The sequence below is a fragment of the Chelonia mydas genome, chromosome 3 (assembly GCF_015237465.2).
Source record: "Chelonia mydas isolate rCheMyd1 chromosome 3, rCheMyd1.pri.v2, whole genome shotgun sequence".
NCBI classification, from domain to species: domain Eukaryota; kingdom Metazoa; phylum Chordata; order Testudines; family Cheloniidae; genus Chelonia; species Chelonia mydas.
This window is the reverse complement of record NC_057851.1, coordinates 149,976,678-149,992,393: the sequence shown is the minus strand read 5'-3', so window position 1 is coordinate 149,992,393 and position 15,716 is coordinate 149,976,678. Positions and strand designations below refer to the sequence as shown.

At 41.9% G+C, this 15,716-nt stretch overlaps 1 protein-coding gene and 1 non-coding gene across 2 annotated transcripts in view; both read right to left on the bottom strand.

The window, feature by feature from the left end:
- The window catches only part of WDR43 (WD repeat domain 43), a 35,248-nt gene extending 22,926 nt beyond the window's left edge, over window positions 1–12,322 (bottom strand). Inside the window, exons 1-3 of the mRNA XM_037895570.2 lie at window positions 12,016–12,322; window positions 6,389–6,523; window positions 2,822–2,943 (exon numbers count right to left, since the gene is read on the bottom strand). Coding sequence (XP_037751498.1) covers window positions 2,822–2,943; window positions 6,389–6,523; window positions 12,016–12,243 — 485 coding nt within the window. The 5' untranslated portion in view covers window positions 12,244–12,322. The remainder of the gene's footprint in view (window positions 1–2,821; window positions 2,944–6,388; window positions 6,524–12,015) is intronic.
- LOC114022370 lies at window positions 5,275–5,352 on the bottom strand. The gene has a single exon (XR_003566484.1). It is a non-coding gene; the product is annotated as a small nucleolar RNA SNORD53/SNORD92 (small nucleolar RNA).
- Window positions 12,323–15,716: the final 3,394 nt, after the last annotated feature.

Below are 15,716 nucleotides of genomic sequence, written 5' to 3'. Positions count from 1 at the left end.
AACATCCGTAAGAGGCTCATGAAGCTGCTCGGGTTCATGTATCTATTCTACCTTACCCAAACCCATATCCCACTATGCTGGCTCTAGAGGATTCCCCTAAATTGATATGACTCTCCCATGGCTCGTCAGTCATTTTCAGACTGCTTTCTTCTGGTGCTGATGTGCAAAGCTGCTTCACCACAAAAGAAAATGTGGCCCAATCTATGGGTTTTAGCCAATGCCCACTGAAGTGAACAGAACCCTTTCCATTCACTTCAGTGGGATGTGCATCAGCATCCAACCATAGCACAAGAATATCATCTTGACTGTCTCATGATCACATGAGCCTGAAACTCAATGAGTTTCGCATATTAGGTTTTACTGCAAATAATTTATTGCAAACAGGACTATTGTGTGTTTCAAAGAGTATCAGGTTTGTTTGGGGTTAAGGGCAAGACACATTCTTGATTTAGGAGTTCAAGTCCTATTTTCAAAATGAGGTAGCAGCCTAATGCCCAAGTCACTTTTGAAAACAGTATTTGAGCTCCTAAATCATTTAGGGCACCTGAAAATTTTACCCTAAATATCTATTGTAGAGACATCTCACAAGAGTCTACTATTCTGCTGCTGAAAGCCAACAGACATTTCTATGGACTCAGAAAAATTATGTGAACTCCATCGGTTTTGTAGCAGCAGTAAACCGAGGTGCTGTGTACACAGTTAAGATGTTTGGTCAAATCTGTGCAATCACCTTTGATGAACACTTGTTAATCCATTTAAGAGTGACTGATGTTGATTTAATATAAGTCAATTCCTTACTGATGTATCAATTTAAGTTTACATTGGTGAGGAATATTCTTAAGTTAAATTAATATAATTCACTCAAACCAATTTAAGAGTATACACTCAAGGGGATTTATCAATAAGTACAACTTTCACAATTAGACAAGGCTTGAGACAGACAACGCAAGACAGATAAAAACAAGAGTTTTAACAATGGTCAAACTTTTATACAGAAAGTTTCAGCAGCAGATAAAAAGCCTTCTCATGCACCTGAACTCACCCTCTCAATCTTACATTGCGTGGTGGCTGAGTTACAACAGTGCAACAGGAAACAGAAACAAACACACATGAGGCTATTAAACCAAGAGGATGCTGGAGTATAGAAAGTAGTTGTCCCATGGACTGAGGAATTCCATCAAATTTAGTTCTGCTGAAAACATTCTCAGTAGTCAGGCTAAAAGGGCATTTTTGTGCATTACTTAAAAGAAAGGCTTACACAACCTTTCACATTTTGTGATGTCTGTCTCCCACAACCAGATTCCACACCAATGTAGCAATCCTACCATACATACTGCTGAAGTCAGAGCAACCAATGAACTATTGAACACTATGTCAATAGTGAAGTTCCATGATGTTCTGTAAAACTGTGTAATATACTTACTGTTGCATTAGAGAGGAAAAAGCCTCCTTTTAAGATTTCCTACTTTTTAAAGCTGGTTCTGTTTCAAAGGTTTCAGTTCTTGCAAGAAATGAGGTTAACTTGTCTTGCCTATATTACCTGGGGTGACCACTAGCTGCAGTGTAAGCCATTTTACAAATCTGTCATGGACTGCCACAGTTGCATACAGTCTACACTAGCTAGAACAGACATTCAGCATCATTTCCCTCACTAGCGTGAACAAAAGCACCAACTCCTTATGTATACTACAGACAGGTTATGCACTAGCATGGCTGCCTGACACAGTTAGTGATATCCATAATCTAACATCGACAATCTTAACTGTGGCATGCAACTGTACAAGCATATGGTTGTGTATAATGCAGACAATCTGACAGGCTGCCAGCTACTGTACCTTACTGGAAATGGATCTGTGACAATATTGCTACCCCACCTGCTTTCCACACAGCATACAACAGAACAAGAGCCAATTAAGATTGCTGTCATGGGCATATTTCAGAGATGTTTAAATATTTAGCCCTTTTATACTAGAACGTATGTGTGTTTTGTTGTGGTTACATATCAGCAATTTAATCTATGAATTTTCTGCAATGGTCTTACCACTTCAATAGTTTTCAGTTCATACCTTCAAAAAAATGAGTGCCAAATGGGTGCCTGAGGTTATGCTCTGAATCTGTATTTAAACATCCAAACAAGTGGTCTGACTTTCAGAAGCAATGAGCGCACACCCAATGAAGTCAGCAGGAGATGCTGGGCATTCAATATTTTTGAAAATCTTGGCCTCCATTTCAAAAGGCTGACACGGATTTACATAACTACGTGACTGTGAAATACTATATGAAGACAGTGTACTGCACAGCACATTTTAGAGTTTCAACAGACCTACTTTAGAATACAAGAACATGTTCTAAATTAAATGCTTGTGAAATCTGGTTTTGTGAAGACAGCCTAAAAACAGTTCTGAATAAAAGACAGTTACCTTTTCCGTAACTGGTGTTCACCTAATGTGGAATGGACATGAGCAAGCACTCGAAGAATTCAAATGTATATTTTTGCTGAGACTTGTGATGAGAATGTCTGATATTTTTTATAATTGATTTTGTAGAAATGCCAGACCCAATCATTTTCTTGGCATAGTGCATCCTTTATGCCCTTAACAGAGCCACAACAGCCCCCCTCCGAAGCCCAGAGTGACAGTTTTCCCTTCAGCACATAAGATTGGCTACCAGCCCCTACTGGCATGAAGCTCAGTGTCCAAACGCCTTGCATAGCAAAATATGGCACCTCCAACTAGACCTGACCAAAATGCTTTGATGAGGGGAAAAAGGGCGTGTGTAAAAGAAATGCTGACACTACTGACTGCAGACCAGTCTCACTCACCACTTCACTTTGCAGGTCTGTGTGTTCCATTCCACAATGTGTTTGTCTTCTGAACAACTATATAAACAACCATTGTCCTGGTGCCACCGTACACAGTTTATTCTATTGTCGTGACCACCATCCTACAAGAGAAACAAAGGTTTAATTGTTAATGGGCAAATGAAGCGGGCCTTGGCTAACGAGTTTTTGTGCAATCAGCATACAGAGCAGGCCACTTTTGGGGATCTAAATCAGGTTATGGAAAATATGAAAAGGGTTATTCACTCAAACAGAGAGACGGGACTATACTGCAGTTTTAAGCTAGTCTCACAAACATACATCTAGATGCTAGAAATATAAGTGGTTACACCTTTAAAATTCTTTAAGTAATGAAAGGTTTAGTGAGAGAATTCAAGCTGGCTCTAGCACTTTAAAGTCACAGATAAAGAAAACCATCCCCCTCCTCATCACATCAACATAAATACAGCCCAAACAGCCTTCTGACTAAACTGTGTATCTTGCTTGCCTGCTTCCCTGACCACACAGATATCTCTCAGAAGGACACCTCAGAGCCTGCCTGTCCAAACAAGCTGCTAAAGAAGTGCCATTTCCTTGTACTGAGCACTTCAGAAGGAGCCATCACCAGACCAGACCCGACCCAAGGACTCAGCAAGAAACATCAGCCACCTCTCTTGTCCATCAAGTGATCAAAATGGCTGCAAGCTCACAGGCCTAGAAAACAACTGGATGGGCATAACTAAACACTCTATTGAATATCTCAACATTAAATAGAGTCTAGACCAAACAAGGAAGAAAATGGGGACTGTCACAATGTAATCTTTAAAGGCAGCTAGATCTGATACCCTACACAAGGAGTTTTTTGATCAGGGGCAGAGAAGAAAGAGAAAAGGCAGGAGGAGGAAAACCAGAGGCACTAGCAGAAGGGTTTCCAGCTCTGAGATTTTAGAGAAGGTTGGGGTTGTGACATTCTATACCTTAGGAGAGCGTCCTGTAACCCCCATATTCATTTTTATATAATTGTGATCTTACACATAAAGCATGTATTGTAAGGTATCAGGGGAAAGGTTATGATCAGTTGAAAGTAATTTCTCTATCCATATATATTATCTATCTCATTAATGCATATGAAATTATGAGAATTGTATTGTATGGTTTTCACTGAAACCTGGTTGCTTCAGTGACAACCATACAACACAATTCTCATAACTTCATATGTAAGAGAATGAAAGTTGGGAAATCAGCCAGATATTAGCTCCCCGGAGACAACAACAAGGAAAGTAGCCAACACCCGGGCAGGAATCAATCAACCCATCAACAACCATTGTCCAGCAAGGGAGCTACAATGCAATGACTCACCTGCATGAGGCCACACCAGGGGAATTGCTCAGACCCTTGCCTGGAGACTCAGGCTCATAGGACTCAGGGTATAAAACAGACCCAGGCCCAGCATGTGGCCCCTTTCTCCTTCACCCAACTATGCTGCAAGTAACAAGGACACTCTGAAGACTCCAACTGAGGGGACTTGTCCAGATTTCAAGGGTGAAATCTGTGTACTATGAACTGCAATATCCAGTGGGGGTGAGAAAAACTACTTAGTCTAGTTGTTGCTCAGTCTAATAGGGGTGAGAGTTTAGACCGTGTGCTTATATTTTATTTCTTTTGGTAACTAAATCTAATTTTTTGCCTATGACTTAAAATCAATCTTTTAGAGTCAATAAATCTGTTTTACTGTTTATCTTTACCAATGAGTTTGTATAAAAAGTGTGTGGCAAATCTGCTCAGGTTTTGCAAACGCACATTCCATTGATGAAGTAGTGAACCGATTAATAAATCTGCACTGCTCATCTTGAGCAGTGCATGACAGTATATTCCTGAAACGCAGTGCTGGGAGCTGAGGGAATTTGGCTCTGGTGCCTTTCTCTGTGTGATTCGTGAGTGGCTCTGGGAGCATTCATGCAATATAGCTGGGTGTGGGGCTCCACATGCTGTTGTGCTGAACAATAACAGCAACCGGAGGTGTTTGCTGCTGGTCCCTAGCAAGGCACTGTGAGAGGCAGCCCAGGCTGGAGAGAGTTCAGGGGGCACAGTGGTCCCACAGTCCCAGGCTGCACCCCAGAGATCCCATCACAGGGCTCATTAGTCAGGATTATTCAATGACTTGACATCATGTGTCCCAAACATGGGAGTTCATCAGTGTGGGGAAAAAATGCACTGGATTATACTTAATCTGAGACCTCGTATTAGAACGCAAGTGGCTACCAAAGGAGCAGCAACAGCATCTTACTAAGACTGTTCTAACCAGAATGAGGGGATGAAACACATGCCTAGAAAAGTTATTGGATCTTCTTCCAAAAGATTAAAGCAGTTTTGTAAGAGCATCGCTAACCCACTTGTAGTCATAATTTGAGTTTCTTGTAAATTTACTGAATTTTACTATTTAATTCAGCACCAGCCTGCTCAGACAGCCAAGAGGAAAATGTCTTCACTGCAAGTCAGCAGTGAGCGAAACCAAGTAAGTATCATCACAGCAAGGCATTATGCTTAAATATGGGCAGAGAAAATTTTTAATTTGATATATTTCAAAACCAAAAATAACTTTTCAGTTATGAAAGAGTGAGGAATGTTCTTGCAATTCTAAATATCTTTTTTTAATAATGACACCCCAAATAAAAGCCACTATTCTGTTACTAACAAAAGAAAAATGGTGAACATTTCTGTGGACCCATCAAAAACATGAACTTTGTGGATAAAATAAAGACGTGCCACCAGCAAAGTTTCAGCATTCACCTTATCAATTTTAAGCTAATGTTGTTAAACCAGTACCCAACTTAACAAGGCACACAGATGCTTTCCCATATGTAATACATACACACAGTGCATCAATGCCACAGGACTAATAGTCTAGAACCAGGACGAGGAAATCAGTCTTGTGTGTCTATTCCAAAATATTATCACTGATATCAACCATTATATTCCTTTTGTTACAAATCAAGGCTAAATGAAAAGGAAGAGAAGAGGTGATGTTAATAAGAAGGAAAAATGACAGCAGGATGGAACCATCACCTGATGGGTTTGGGAAAACCATATGCTGAGAATATAAGGACTCACATAAGACTTTATATGGAAAGCTAAGTATGTGATTCACACTTTTATACAAAAGCCAACATGCCAGTACAAGTAGCATCTCCATGCTAGCCAAAGCAATTTTTTTTTAATTCTCAGACACAGAATATTGTCTAATTGTTGAAGATGCAATACACCCAAGACGAATTTCATGGTGTCTAAATCCTTACTATTCTCTAGAGTGAAAAGGAACTCAAGAATTACAAATGTACATGTAATCGTATGATGTTGCGCTAGCCTAGAAAAAGTAATTCCTCAGCCTATACATACTAGCAACACTAGAAGTAGAGTCATTCTGACATTCTTGTGGATACTACATGTCCATTCATATGTGTAACTACATAACCATGCAGAATTTAAAACTTAGTTAAATTAGCTTAGCCCACCCCTTTGAGCAACAGATATGACTTTACAAATACGCAGAAAGATTGATGTGATGCTTACTAGTTTGCTCTGTAATTCTCCTTTAACTGTGCTGTATAATAAAATACTGCCAACCGCTGTACCAATAGCCAACAGGTCAAACTGTTCACCTGCTTCTGCAGCTTCAGATTTCCTTTTTTTCCTCTGAGGACCCTCCTGAAAAGAGATTGGGAGCGGGGTTAAAAAAAAAGGTAACAAGTTAGTCTGGTCAGCTTCCCCAAATAAGGGTTCTGTAACCCTAGAGTTCAAACTCAATTGGGAACAAATGTGTGTAAATTCTAGTGTAGACAGGACACGATCATGTTTTAATATGTCAACTAAAAGGATTACAAATCTTAGTGTAGACAAACCCAAAGATAGTGTGCTGCTCCATGAAGAAAACCCCAAGGTCATTTTCTAGTCTTTGCTTTATTCCCAGGGCCAGGCTGAAAGGTAGAACACGGAGTATGCTTCATCCCCAAAGGGGAAGATCAAAACCATAACAGAATTTAACACTTCTATAGTACTTTTCATTTTTCAAAGCACTTTACAAACATTAAATAAATCTTCAACTCTCCTGAGAGGAAAGTGCTATTCCCACTTTACAGATGGGGAAAATTAGGACAACACAGTGATTTGCCCAAGGCCACAAAGGAACACAGTATCCGAATAGGCATTATATCTCATAGTTCCTGGCTCCCACGCTCAGATCATTTTTTAATCCCTTGCCCTCTCAGTTTGAGAGCCACTGACAATCTCTACACAGAGTTTCAGCCTGTCCTCTTTGGCCAGAAGTGTGGTTGGATGGCCAGGTTAGGTAAATGAAATCAGTTTTTCAGGATGCCAAACCATAAAGAACAGAGGAGGAAAAGCCGCTGCCACCACCACCACACTTCTGCTCACAAGGGTTTAATGTCAGACTGTGTTCATACTCACCTCTTTAAGGGCTTCAGAAGAACAAAGCAGCCCCAACCGCAAGCAAAAGGAAAACATTTTTCTGCCGAGTTTGTTGTACCTTATGTAGACACTGGGTCATCTCAGATTTCATTTTTAAAAACTTTCTACCCACAGACACAAAATGATGTTTCCTCTACAGAACAGGGTATCTGCACTAATGCACTGCCAGGAAGCCCAAAAAGGACTCCTTGTGGGCTTAAAACAAGAGCAGCCAACTCTGTGACAGCCTTGCTGCTCCACCTACATAGGTGTGTATCTTACATTACAATAGGTGACATGCAGCATGTAATTATTTTGTGCCCAAGCCCGAATATATGAGAGCTGCAGGGCATCTGGAAGCTTACACATTTAAGTTTTGAATTTTAAACAATGCAACCAAAAAAAAAAAAAAGAGAGACAGACTTTGGATCCTTGAAGATACAGTACTTTAAAAACTTTTGATGCAGGGCTAACTGTAGGATATTTGGCAAGCAAAAATAGAATAATTTTAGCTGAAGTTAACTCTATGCCAGTTTAATAAAAATCAGAATAACTGACATTTGAATAAAAAATATCTAACTCCATTCCAAAAGCTTTCAAATAAAGCCAAACCTAAGTAGAAAGCTGAGGTCTTTGCTTGTCAGGAACATACTTTCAGGCTTCATTTTCAGAGACAAAGGAAGAGTTTTAAAAAAATGCATCAAAAACATGAGCGCAGCAAAAACTATAACACACATCCCAAAGCACGTTCATACCTGGAACTAAACATTTCAAACTAGGTCTAATGCATGTTAATCTAGGTTTAAAGTCATGATCAATACTAGGTCTGAACATTAAACCAACTAATTAAACTTGTTTGGAGGTAGTCACATTAAAGCTGTGTCTAAACACAGTTCTTTGGTCAGTGAAGATCAGGCCTATGTTCACACTGGATGCCCAGATAGTACCAGAAGACCCTAAATACTATCTGCATTTACTAATACTCTTTCATACTAAAGATGAACTGCAAAGGAAAAATGAAACCAGTTAAACACAGATGGGTGCTGAAAACCCTTTCCCCTTGAAATAGCAAGCAACCAGCCATCAGCACAGAAGCACCTACTAATCTATCCTCCCTCCCATCACCTCTCTCCCTCTCCCCCACCATTCCAGACCACATTACAAATACAAGCAAGTCTTACCGAAGTCCATCCAACTCATAGCATTTCTGATGTCACAGAATGAGCAAGCCAGGTAGTAGCAAAGATTCTCCAAAGGGAACTTGTTTTTAAGTTACCTTATATCTTTGCTGAAATGTTCCCAAAAGCCTGGCTAATGAGGGCATTTGGGTATGGCGACTTTGGAATAAAAGGTGCTAAACAAACATGAGAATTAGATATTGATCTAGAAAGTGCCTCGCTCACACCCTTCCAAAAAAAATCCATAGAACTAAAATACAAACCAGTCTGAGTCCTGGTCCTGCAATGATCACCACATGGCAATATCTCCTGTTAAGTTCACTGCAACCCAACACGGAGCTCACTGCAGAATCAGGGCCTTAAGATACCAGACAACATCTAGGCTTTCACGTGCAAGACACAGAACTTGATCCTGCCACGTACGAGTGCCTTACTATTTTTTCAGATGCTAGGGATCGAAGAAATATTTAGAATTAATTTATGATTTTGACTGAGGAATATTAGTATTTTAATTAAAGCAGTTACGGTAAAATAATTTGATTTTTTTCTTTTAAGAGGGCATGCTTTTCCCTAATATCCTCACATGAAAAGTAGATTTTTATAAGGGTTTGTTTCAGGGAGACTTTCTACTGACCAGCACTTTAAGAAAATAGTGTCACCATAACAAAAGCTAAAATACCTCCCACACTACAAGCACATATACAGAGATTAGGGAGATGTGTGCTCCAAGCAGCTATCACAGAGCTAGGAATTCCCAGGATCAGAGTTCAAGATCCCACCAATTTCTATAACTCATCCCCATACTGGCCAAAAAACATGTGGACATCATTGAAGTGGCAAGAGTCCAGAACATACTCTGTCTTTGTGTAAGTGGAATCTGGCCAAACACCACCTAGAGGCATCTACTGGCATATGATTGTTCTTAAAGCATATGACACGTGAGCAGAAAACAGCAAGCTTTCCAGTGCAAAAGGAAACAAAACTTATGTTACAAGCATCCTTTAGTTGGTTCACCTATCAGAGCTTTAAGCTTTTTTTTTTTCCCTGCTCATTCAATTTGAGCACAAACCAACAAGTTGCAAAGCTACACAGAATAAATACTGCAAGATATGAAAAGTTACCAATTCCACAAGAGAACATGCTGAAATCTAAGTAAAGCTCAGAGTTTAACATGTTAAGAGATAATTAGCACTAAGATGTGACCCAGTGTTCGACAAAGTTCCTCACACAAGATAAAAAGCCCTGTCTACACCTAGATTTTAAAAACATGTTAGCCCTCTTCTGAAGAACCATTTTCAAACACAGATCTTGCTAGAAAGCTGCTTAAGAAGCTCATGTACACATTGTATCATGCCAGGACACCATGTTATAACAATGTTTGAAAGCTATATTATAGGTTATAACATACTTTGGGTCCATCCACACAGGCAAAACCAAATCTAGGCTATGAAATGGTGTTCCAACATACAATACACTAAGTGAGAGAGCCCCGCAGTTTCTTCAGTCAGCACAGATACCAAATTATAAATATGGTTTTCAAAAGTGTGTTATAATTGAGCAAATTAAAGTACAGGACAATAAGTTAGTAGATCTGAACTACTTCTCTCTGCCACAGAAATCCTGTGTCCTTGGGCAATTCACAATCTCTGATTTCCCAATCAGTAATATGGGATAATACTCAGGAGCACTCTCAGAATAAGATAAACAAGTATGTAAAGCACTTTGAAATCCTTGTACAGATGTTATAGAAGTACACACTATAATATTGTTAAGCCCTGTCTATACTACTAGCCAGGGGAAAACTGCACTTTCTGAACAAGAACAAGGTTCAAATACTGTTTTTATCCTTAAAAAAAAAAAATGGCTGAGGTGGTGCCTTCAAATCTCAGTATAGACAGGCCCTAACTGAGCTAGTGCCTTGTTGTTTGAATTCTGATCACACCTTTGGTTTGGTAATGAACTGTAAAAAATAGACAAATGCTCTGAAATTCAACACTGGAATTTCCAAGTTCCAGAATGATTGCTCTGAGTGAAATCACTGAATGTTACTCATACCTATTTAAAGCATTCCTGAATTCTGGAAAAATTTCCCTCCACAAACGACTTGCAAAGAGCAAAAATGGTGAGGCAGATATTATCCGAAAAGGAAAGACTGAATTCTACATAAATTAATAGTGTATGAATTCCTAATGCCATTACTCTTTCCTTAAGAGTATCTTACCAAAAGAGCTGATACGAAGGACAGCATGTTGCAAATATGATTCATTCTTTGATCAAGGCATACTTACAGCTATTACACATACACACAGTTCAATTAATTTACTTGGCTAATACAAACCTATTTCAGAAGAACTACCTGTCAGCCAAATCATTCTGTCACAGCCACAGGTGAGAATGGCTTACCCAAGTGCTTCCCTCCACCCCCAATTATCTGGATCCCCAGATATTTTTGATTACACAAGCATTTTGGATAAATGGGTCTGTACTAGGTATATGTCAAAAGTGTCCCACAGATACAATAAATCATTGTTCCTGAGTTCTTTTCCTAGCTTCAGACACTGGGTGACCTTGGGCAAGACACATACTCCCTTCATCAGTTTCCCCAACCTGTAAAAGTAGAAAATGCTTACCTACATCACAAAGGGGCTGGAAGTCTTAGTGCAATAATGACAGGTTTCAGAGTAGCAGCCGTGTTAGTCTGTATTCACAAAAAGAAAAGGAGTACTTGTGGCACCTTAGAGACTAACCAATTTATTTGAGCATAAGCTTTTGTGAGCTACAGCTCACTTCATCGGAAAGCTTATGCTCAAATAAATTGATTAGTCTCTAAGGTGCCACAAGTACTCCTTTTCTTTTAGTGCAATAACACCTCTAAAGTGCTTATTGGCTCCCTAATGAAAGACACCACGGGTGTTATTGTGGCATATATAAAGTACCCACAGGCACAGATGAAGCACCATACACGTAGTGACTGTAAACTCTGTGTTACTACTGCTCCAGAGGAGACACACCACCAGCTTGGGCCACCCAAGGATTACCTCACCACTAGGTGCACACACGATGGGAGGTAAGATTCCCCCATCCCATGCTCTCCCCACCCGCAAGCCTAGGACTAGGCTCATCAGTAATTCTTCCCTTCCCCCACGGGCTTGCCCGCACTAGCCCCCCTCGCTGGAGCGGCTCCCCGGGAGGGGACCCTGTCGGCCCCACCACCCCTAGCCTCGGCCCGAGCGGGGGTGGGTGCCCCACGTGCGCTGCCGGGGGCCCATCTGCCGTCGCGCTGCCCGGCAGGGTGCTGCGGGCAGGAGGCGGGAGGCCTGCAGGAAATGGGGGGAGGGGGCTGTGACCGTATCCCCGTCACACGGGGCTGTTCCCGGCTGCAGGGGGGGCTCCTCCTCCCCCCCGCACTCGGGGCCTGCTGGCTGCTCTCCCCGGGGAAGCCACATGGTGCCGGGGCGGCGCAGGCCCGGCCCCGCACGGGGCGAGCGGGCCATGCGGTGCGGGCAGCGGCCCCCCCGGCCCGGCCCCGCCCCACGTTCCCTCCCGCCCCGGTACCTTGCTCGGGGGCTGGCGGCCCCCCGGCGGGGCCCAGGCCAGGCAGGTGCAGGCGGCGCTGAGGTGGGCGGAGGGCACGTACTCGTGCTGCAGGCGGCTGCTCGGCGTGTCCCACACCCGCAGGCGCCCGTCGGGGCCGCACAGCGCCAGGGAGCGGCGGCCGCGCGGGGAGAAGGCGCAGGGGGCCCGCGGGGCGTCCCCGCCACACGCTGCTCCGGCCGCCGCCATGGCGCTCTCGGCCCGGCCTCTGCTCCAGGCCAGCGGCGCCGCGGCCACGTGTTTCCGCCCCGCGCAGGCGCACTGGCCGGGGACGGGCTCCCCCTGCGCCGCTCCTCCCCTCCGCTGCACGGCCCGCGGTGGGGGGGGGGCTGAGTGGCAGGAGGAGAGGGAGTGTGGGGGCGGTGAGCGTGGCAGGAGAGGGGTCTAGGGAGGGGCTGAGAGGGAGTGTGCGGGGGGGAGGCTGAGTGTGGCAGGAGAGGGGGGTGTGATGTGTGTTCAAATAGTATTTTGAGGCTGGTGGGGGGAGGGTTATGAGAGTACCAAGGGTGAAAGATGGTGTCCTGGGGGCTGAATATATGACAGCTTGGGGAGATACTTTCTGTGTGCTGGGGTTTTTTTTGGGGGGTGTCAAGAGATGTATGACAAGCTTTTTTTAAAAAAAGGTTTTTTAAGGCTTCTAATTTTGCAGGCCTGTCAAATGTAGGATATAATGTGACTGTACCAAGGGATGCCTGGGACATCATTGTTGCATATTAATTTTATTAAGATTCATCTCGTTAGATACTGGGAAAGAGTAAATACCGCAGAAACATCTGCTTTCTCTCTGCCAGAACTGATCAAAGGATTCATAGATTCCAAGGCCAGAAGGTATCCGTGTGATCATCTAGTGCAGGGATCGGCAACCTTTGGCATGCGGCCCGCCAGAGAAAGCCCCTGGCGGGCCAGGCCAGTTTGTTTGGCCGATCGTGGCTCCCACTGGCATCCCAGGCCAATGGGGGCTGTAGGAAGGGCGGCCAGCACATCCCTCGACCCGCGCCGCTTCCCGCAGCCCCCATCGGCCTGGAGTGGTGAACCGCAGCCAGTGGGACCTGTGATTAGCCAAAACTGCAGATGCTGCAGGTAAACAAACCGGCCGGCCTGGCAGCACACTAGGGGCTTTTCCTGGTGGGCCACATGCCAAAGATTGCCGATCCCTGATCTAGTGCGACTTCTTGTGTAACACAGGCCATACAAAGTCTTCAAAGTAATTTTTAGAGCGGAGCTTTTAGAAAAACATCCAATCTTGAGCCAAGTATTAAATATTTGTTCCTAGACATATACATTCCCATTTAGTTAAATCAAAACACATATTGTTTTCTTGCACATAGCTTACCAAACAATCCAGTGACCTGTCCTCTTCGTTATTTAACACTCCCCCAACTTTTGTGTCATCACCAAACTTTCAGTGATGTTTTTATGTTTTCGTTCAGGTCATTAGTAAAAATGTTAAATAGCATAAGGCAAAGAACTGAGCCCCGTGGGAGCCCACTAGAAACACACTCGTCTATGATGTTTCCCTGTTTTTAATTACATTTTGAGACCAATCTGCCATTTTTTAATCCATTTAATGTGTGCCATGCTAATTTTATATTGTTCTAGTTTTTTAATCAAAATGTCATGCAGTACCAAGTCAAATGCCTTACAGAAGTTGAGAGAGACAAAGTCTTTTATTTTGGATCAACTTATGTTGGTGGAAGGTACAAAGCTTTCGAGCTTCAGGTCTGGGGAAGGTACAGAAGTCTAAGTATATTACATCAACACCAAACTTGTAATCTTATCAAAAAAAGATACCAAGTTAGTTTGACAGGATCTGTTTTCCATAAACCCATGTAGATTGGCATTAATTATATTATTCTCCTGCATTAATTGAGTTCTGTATTAGCTGCTCCATTATCCTGTGGGAGTGATAGGAAATAGAAAATACAGCCTGGATATCAGAAAAAAAGTCTTGGGCAGTGGGGTCTATTAAAATGCAACGTAGTTTCCCATGGGTAGTGGTGGAAGTCCCAGTGGTTAAGATATTTTAAGCAAGAATGGAAAAAGCACTAGAAAGTGTAATCTAGAGATCAATCCTTTATTTACAGGGAGGCAGACTAGATGATTTGAGTGATTTTTCTTCTGTAATTTCTATAATTAGCTTATTTCCCCTGATTATTAGGGCAGTGCATTGCAAATTGTTGTATCAGGCCAGGTCTACATATAAACAGGAGTGTGAAAAGGTGTGATTCCTGACCAACATAGCTGTGCTGGCAGAAGCCTCCTAATGTAGACACAGTTATAACTGTAAAACTATGCTTTTGTTAGTCTAGTTTATTTCACCTGGTATTGTTTTGGAGGGGGTGGGGGGAATGCGTAGTGGTGGTGCTGGAATAAACTATGCTTGCAAAAGTACAATGCTGCTGATTCAAGAGGCAAACACACTAGGAGCACTTCGCTAGTACAGTTAAGCTTTCCAAATGTAAACCTGATTAACTTTCATTTATGATTATCATAATTCAGTACACTGTAAACAATTATTTTTTAAAAGTACATTTCAGATGCCTCACCAGATTTTCAGGATGCATATTAAATATATACATAGTCCTTTCTATACTGTACCCATTACATATCTTCTATATTCCCCTTGTGGCACATACAGTCAGAAGAAGCATAAGAGAAATACTTCCTTGCAAATGTAAATTTTTTCATACCCTCTCATTTAATAATTCCTGTCTACTTCCTTTAACTTGGGGAAAATTAATATGATGAAAAAAAAATGAAAATATTGCTAATGACTAATGTGTCTCTATCATAAATAGTTTTCCACAGAAGAGGGGAGCAGGAAAAGCCCAGAAACCTGTTCTGAATGTAAACATATTTATAGTCTGTAAGTATAAATGTATAATGACTTATGTTCAGCATTAAAACCATGCATATCTCACAGCCAGAAGATCTTCAAGAGCTATTAACATGATTATCTATTTGATTTACATCAATGGAAATATGGTAGTCACTTTACAGAAACATGAGAAAAGACAACCAGTAACATTTTCAAAAGTGCCTTTAAAAACAGGACTTGGGCTCACAAGTCACATAGGTGCTTTTGAAAATTTTACTCAAGGTCTGTGTCCCATAGGGATGATGGCAAGGGATGAGAAAGTACATAATAGTTTACAGTAACAATATAAGAATTCACTCTGGGCCTGTGTACATCTTATGATTCTGATGCAAATAATGAAGCTTTGAATTTTTTTCCTCAGTGAAGTAACTGACTTCTAAACAACACAGCAGAAATTAATTTTACCGAAGGATTTAGAGGATGGGAGGAGGATGGAGGATGGATTGTTAAACGAGTTTCTCTTAGTTTTAGGTTTTCAGCTATTGTTTTTTGAAATAGACACATGCCATCAGTGGATTCCCATTGTCTTCCCTCTTTTAGGCTCTAGTCCTGCAGTGAGCTCCCTGTGGTCCCATGGTCCATCCACACTGAACTCATTGCAGATGGGGGCCTTATAATTCATTCTGAAAAATAAAGACAATGTTCCAGCATAAACAAAAACCTTAAATCTTCAGAAAACGTAGTCAATCCCTGACCTCCGGCCTAGTGATTTTGCAGTTGTTCCTTCTTCACCATTATGCATTGTAAATGAAAACAAGCTTCTAGACAAAGTTATATTCAAATT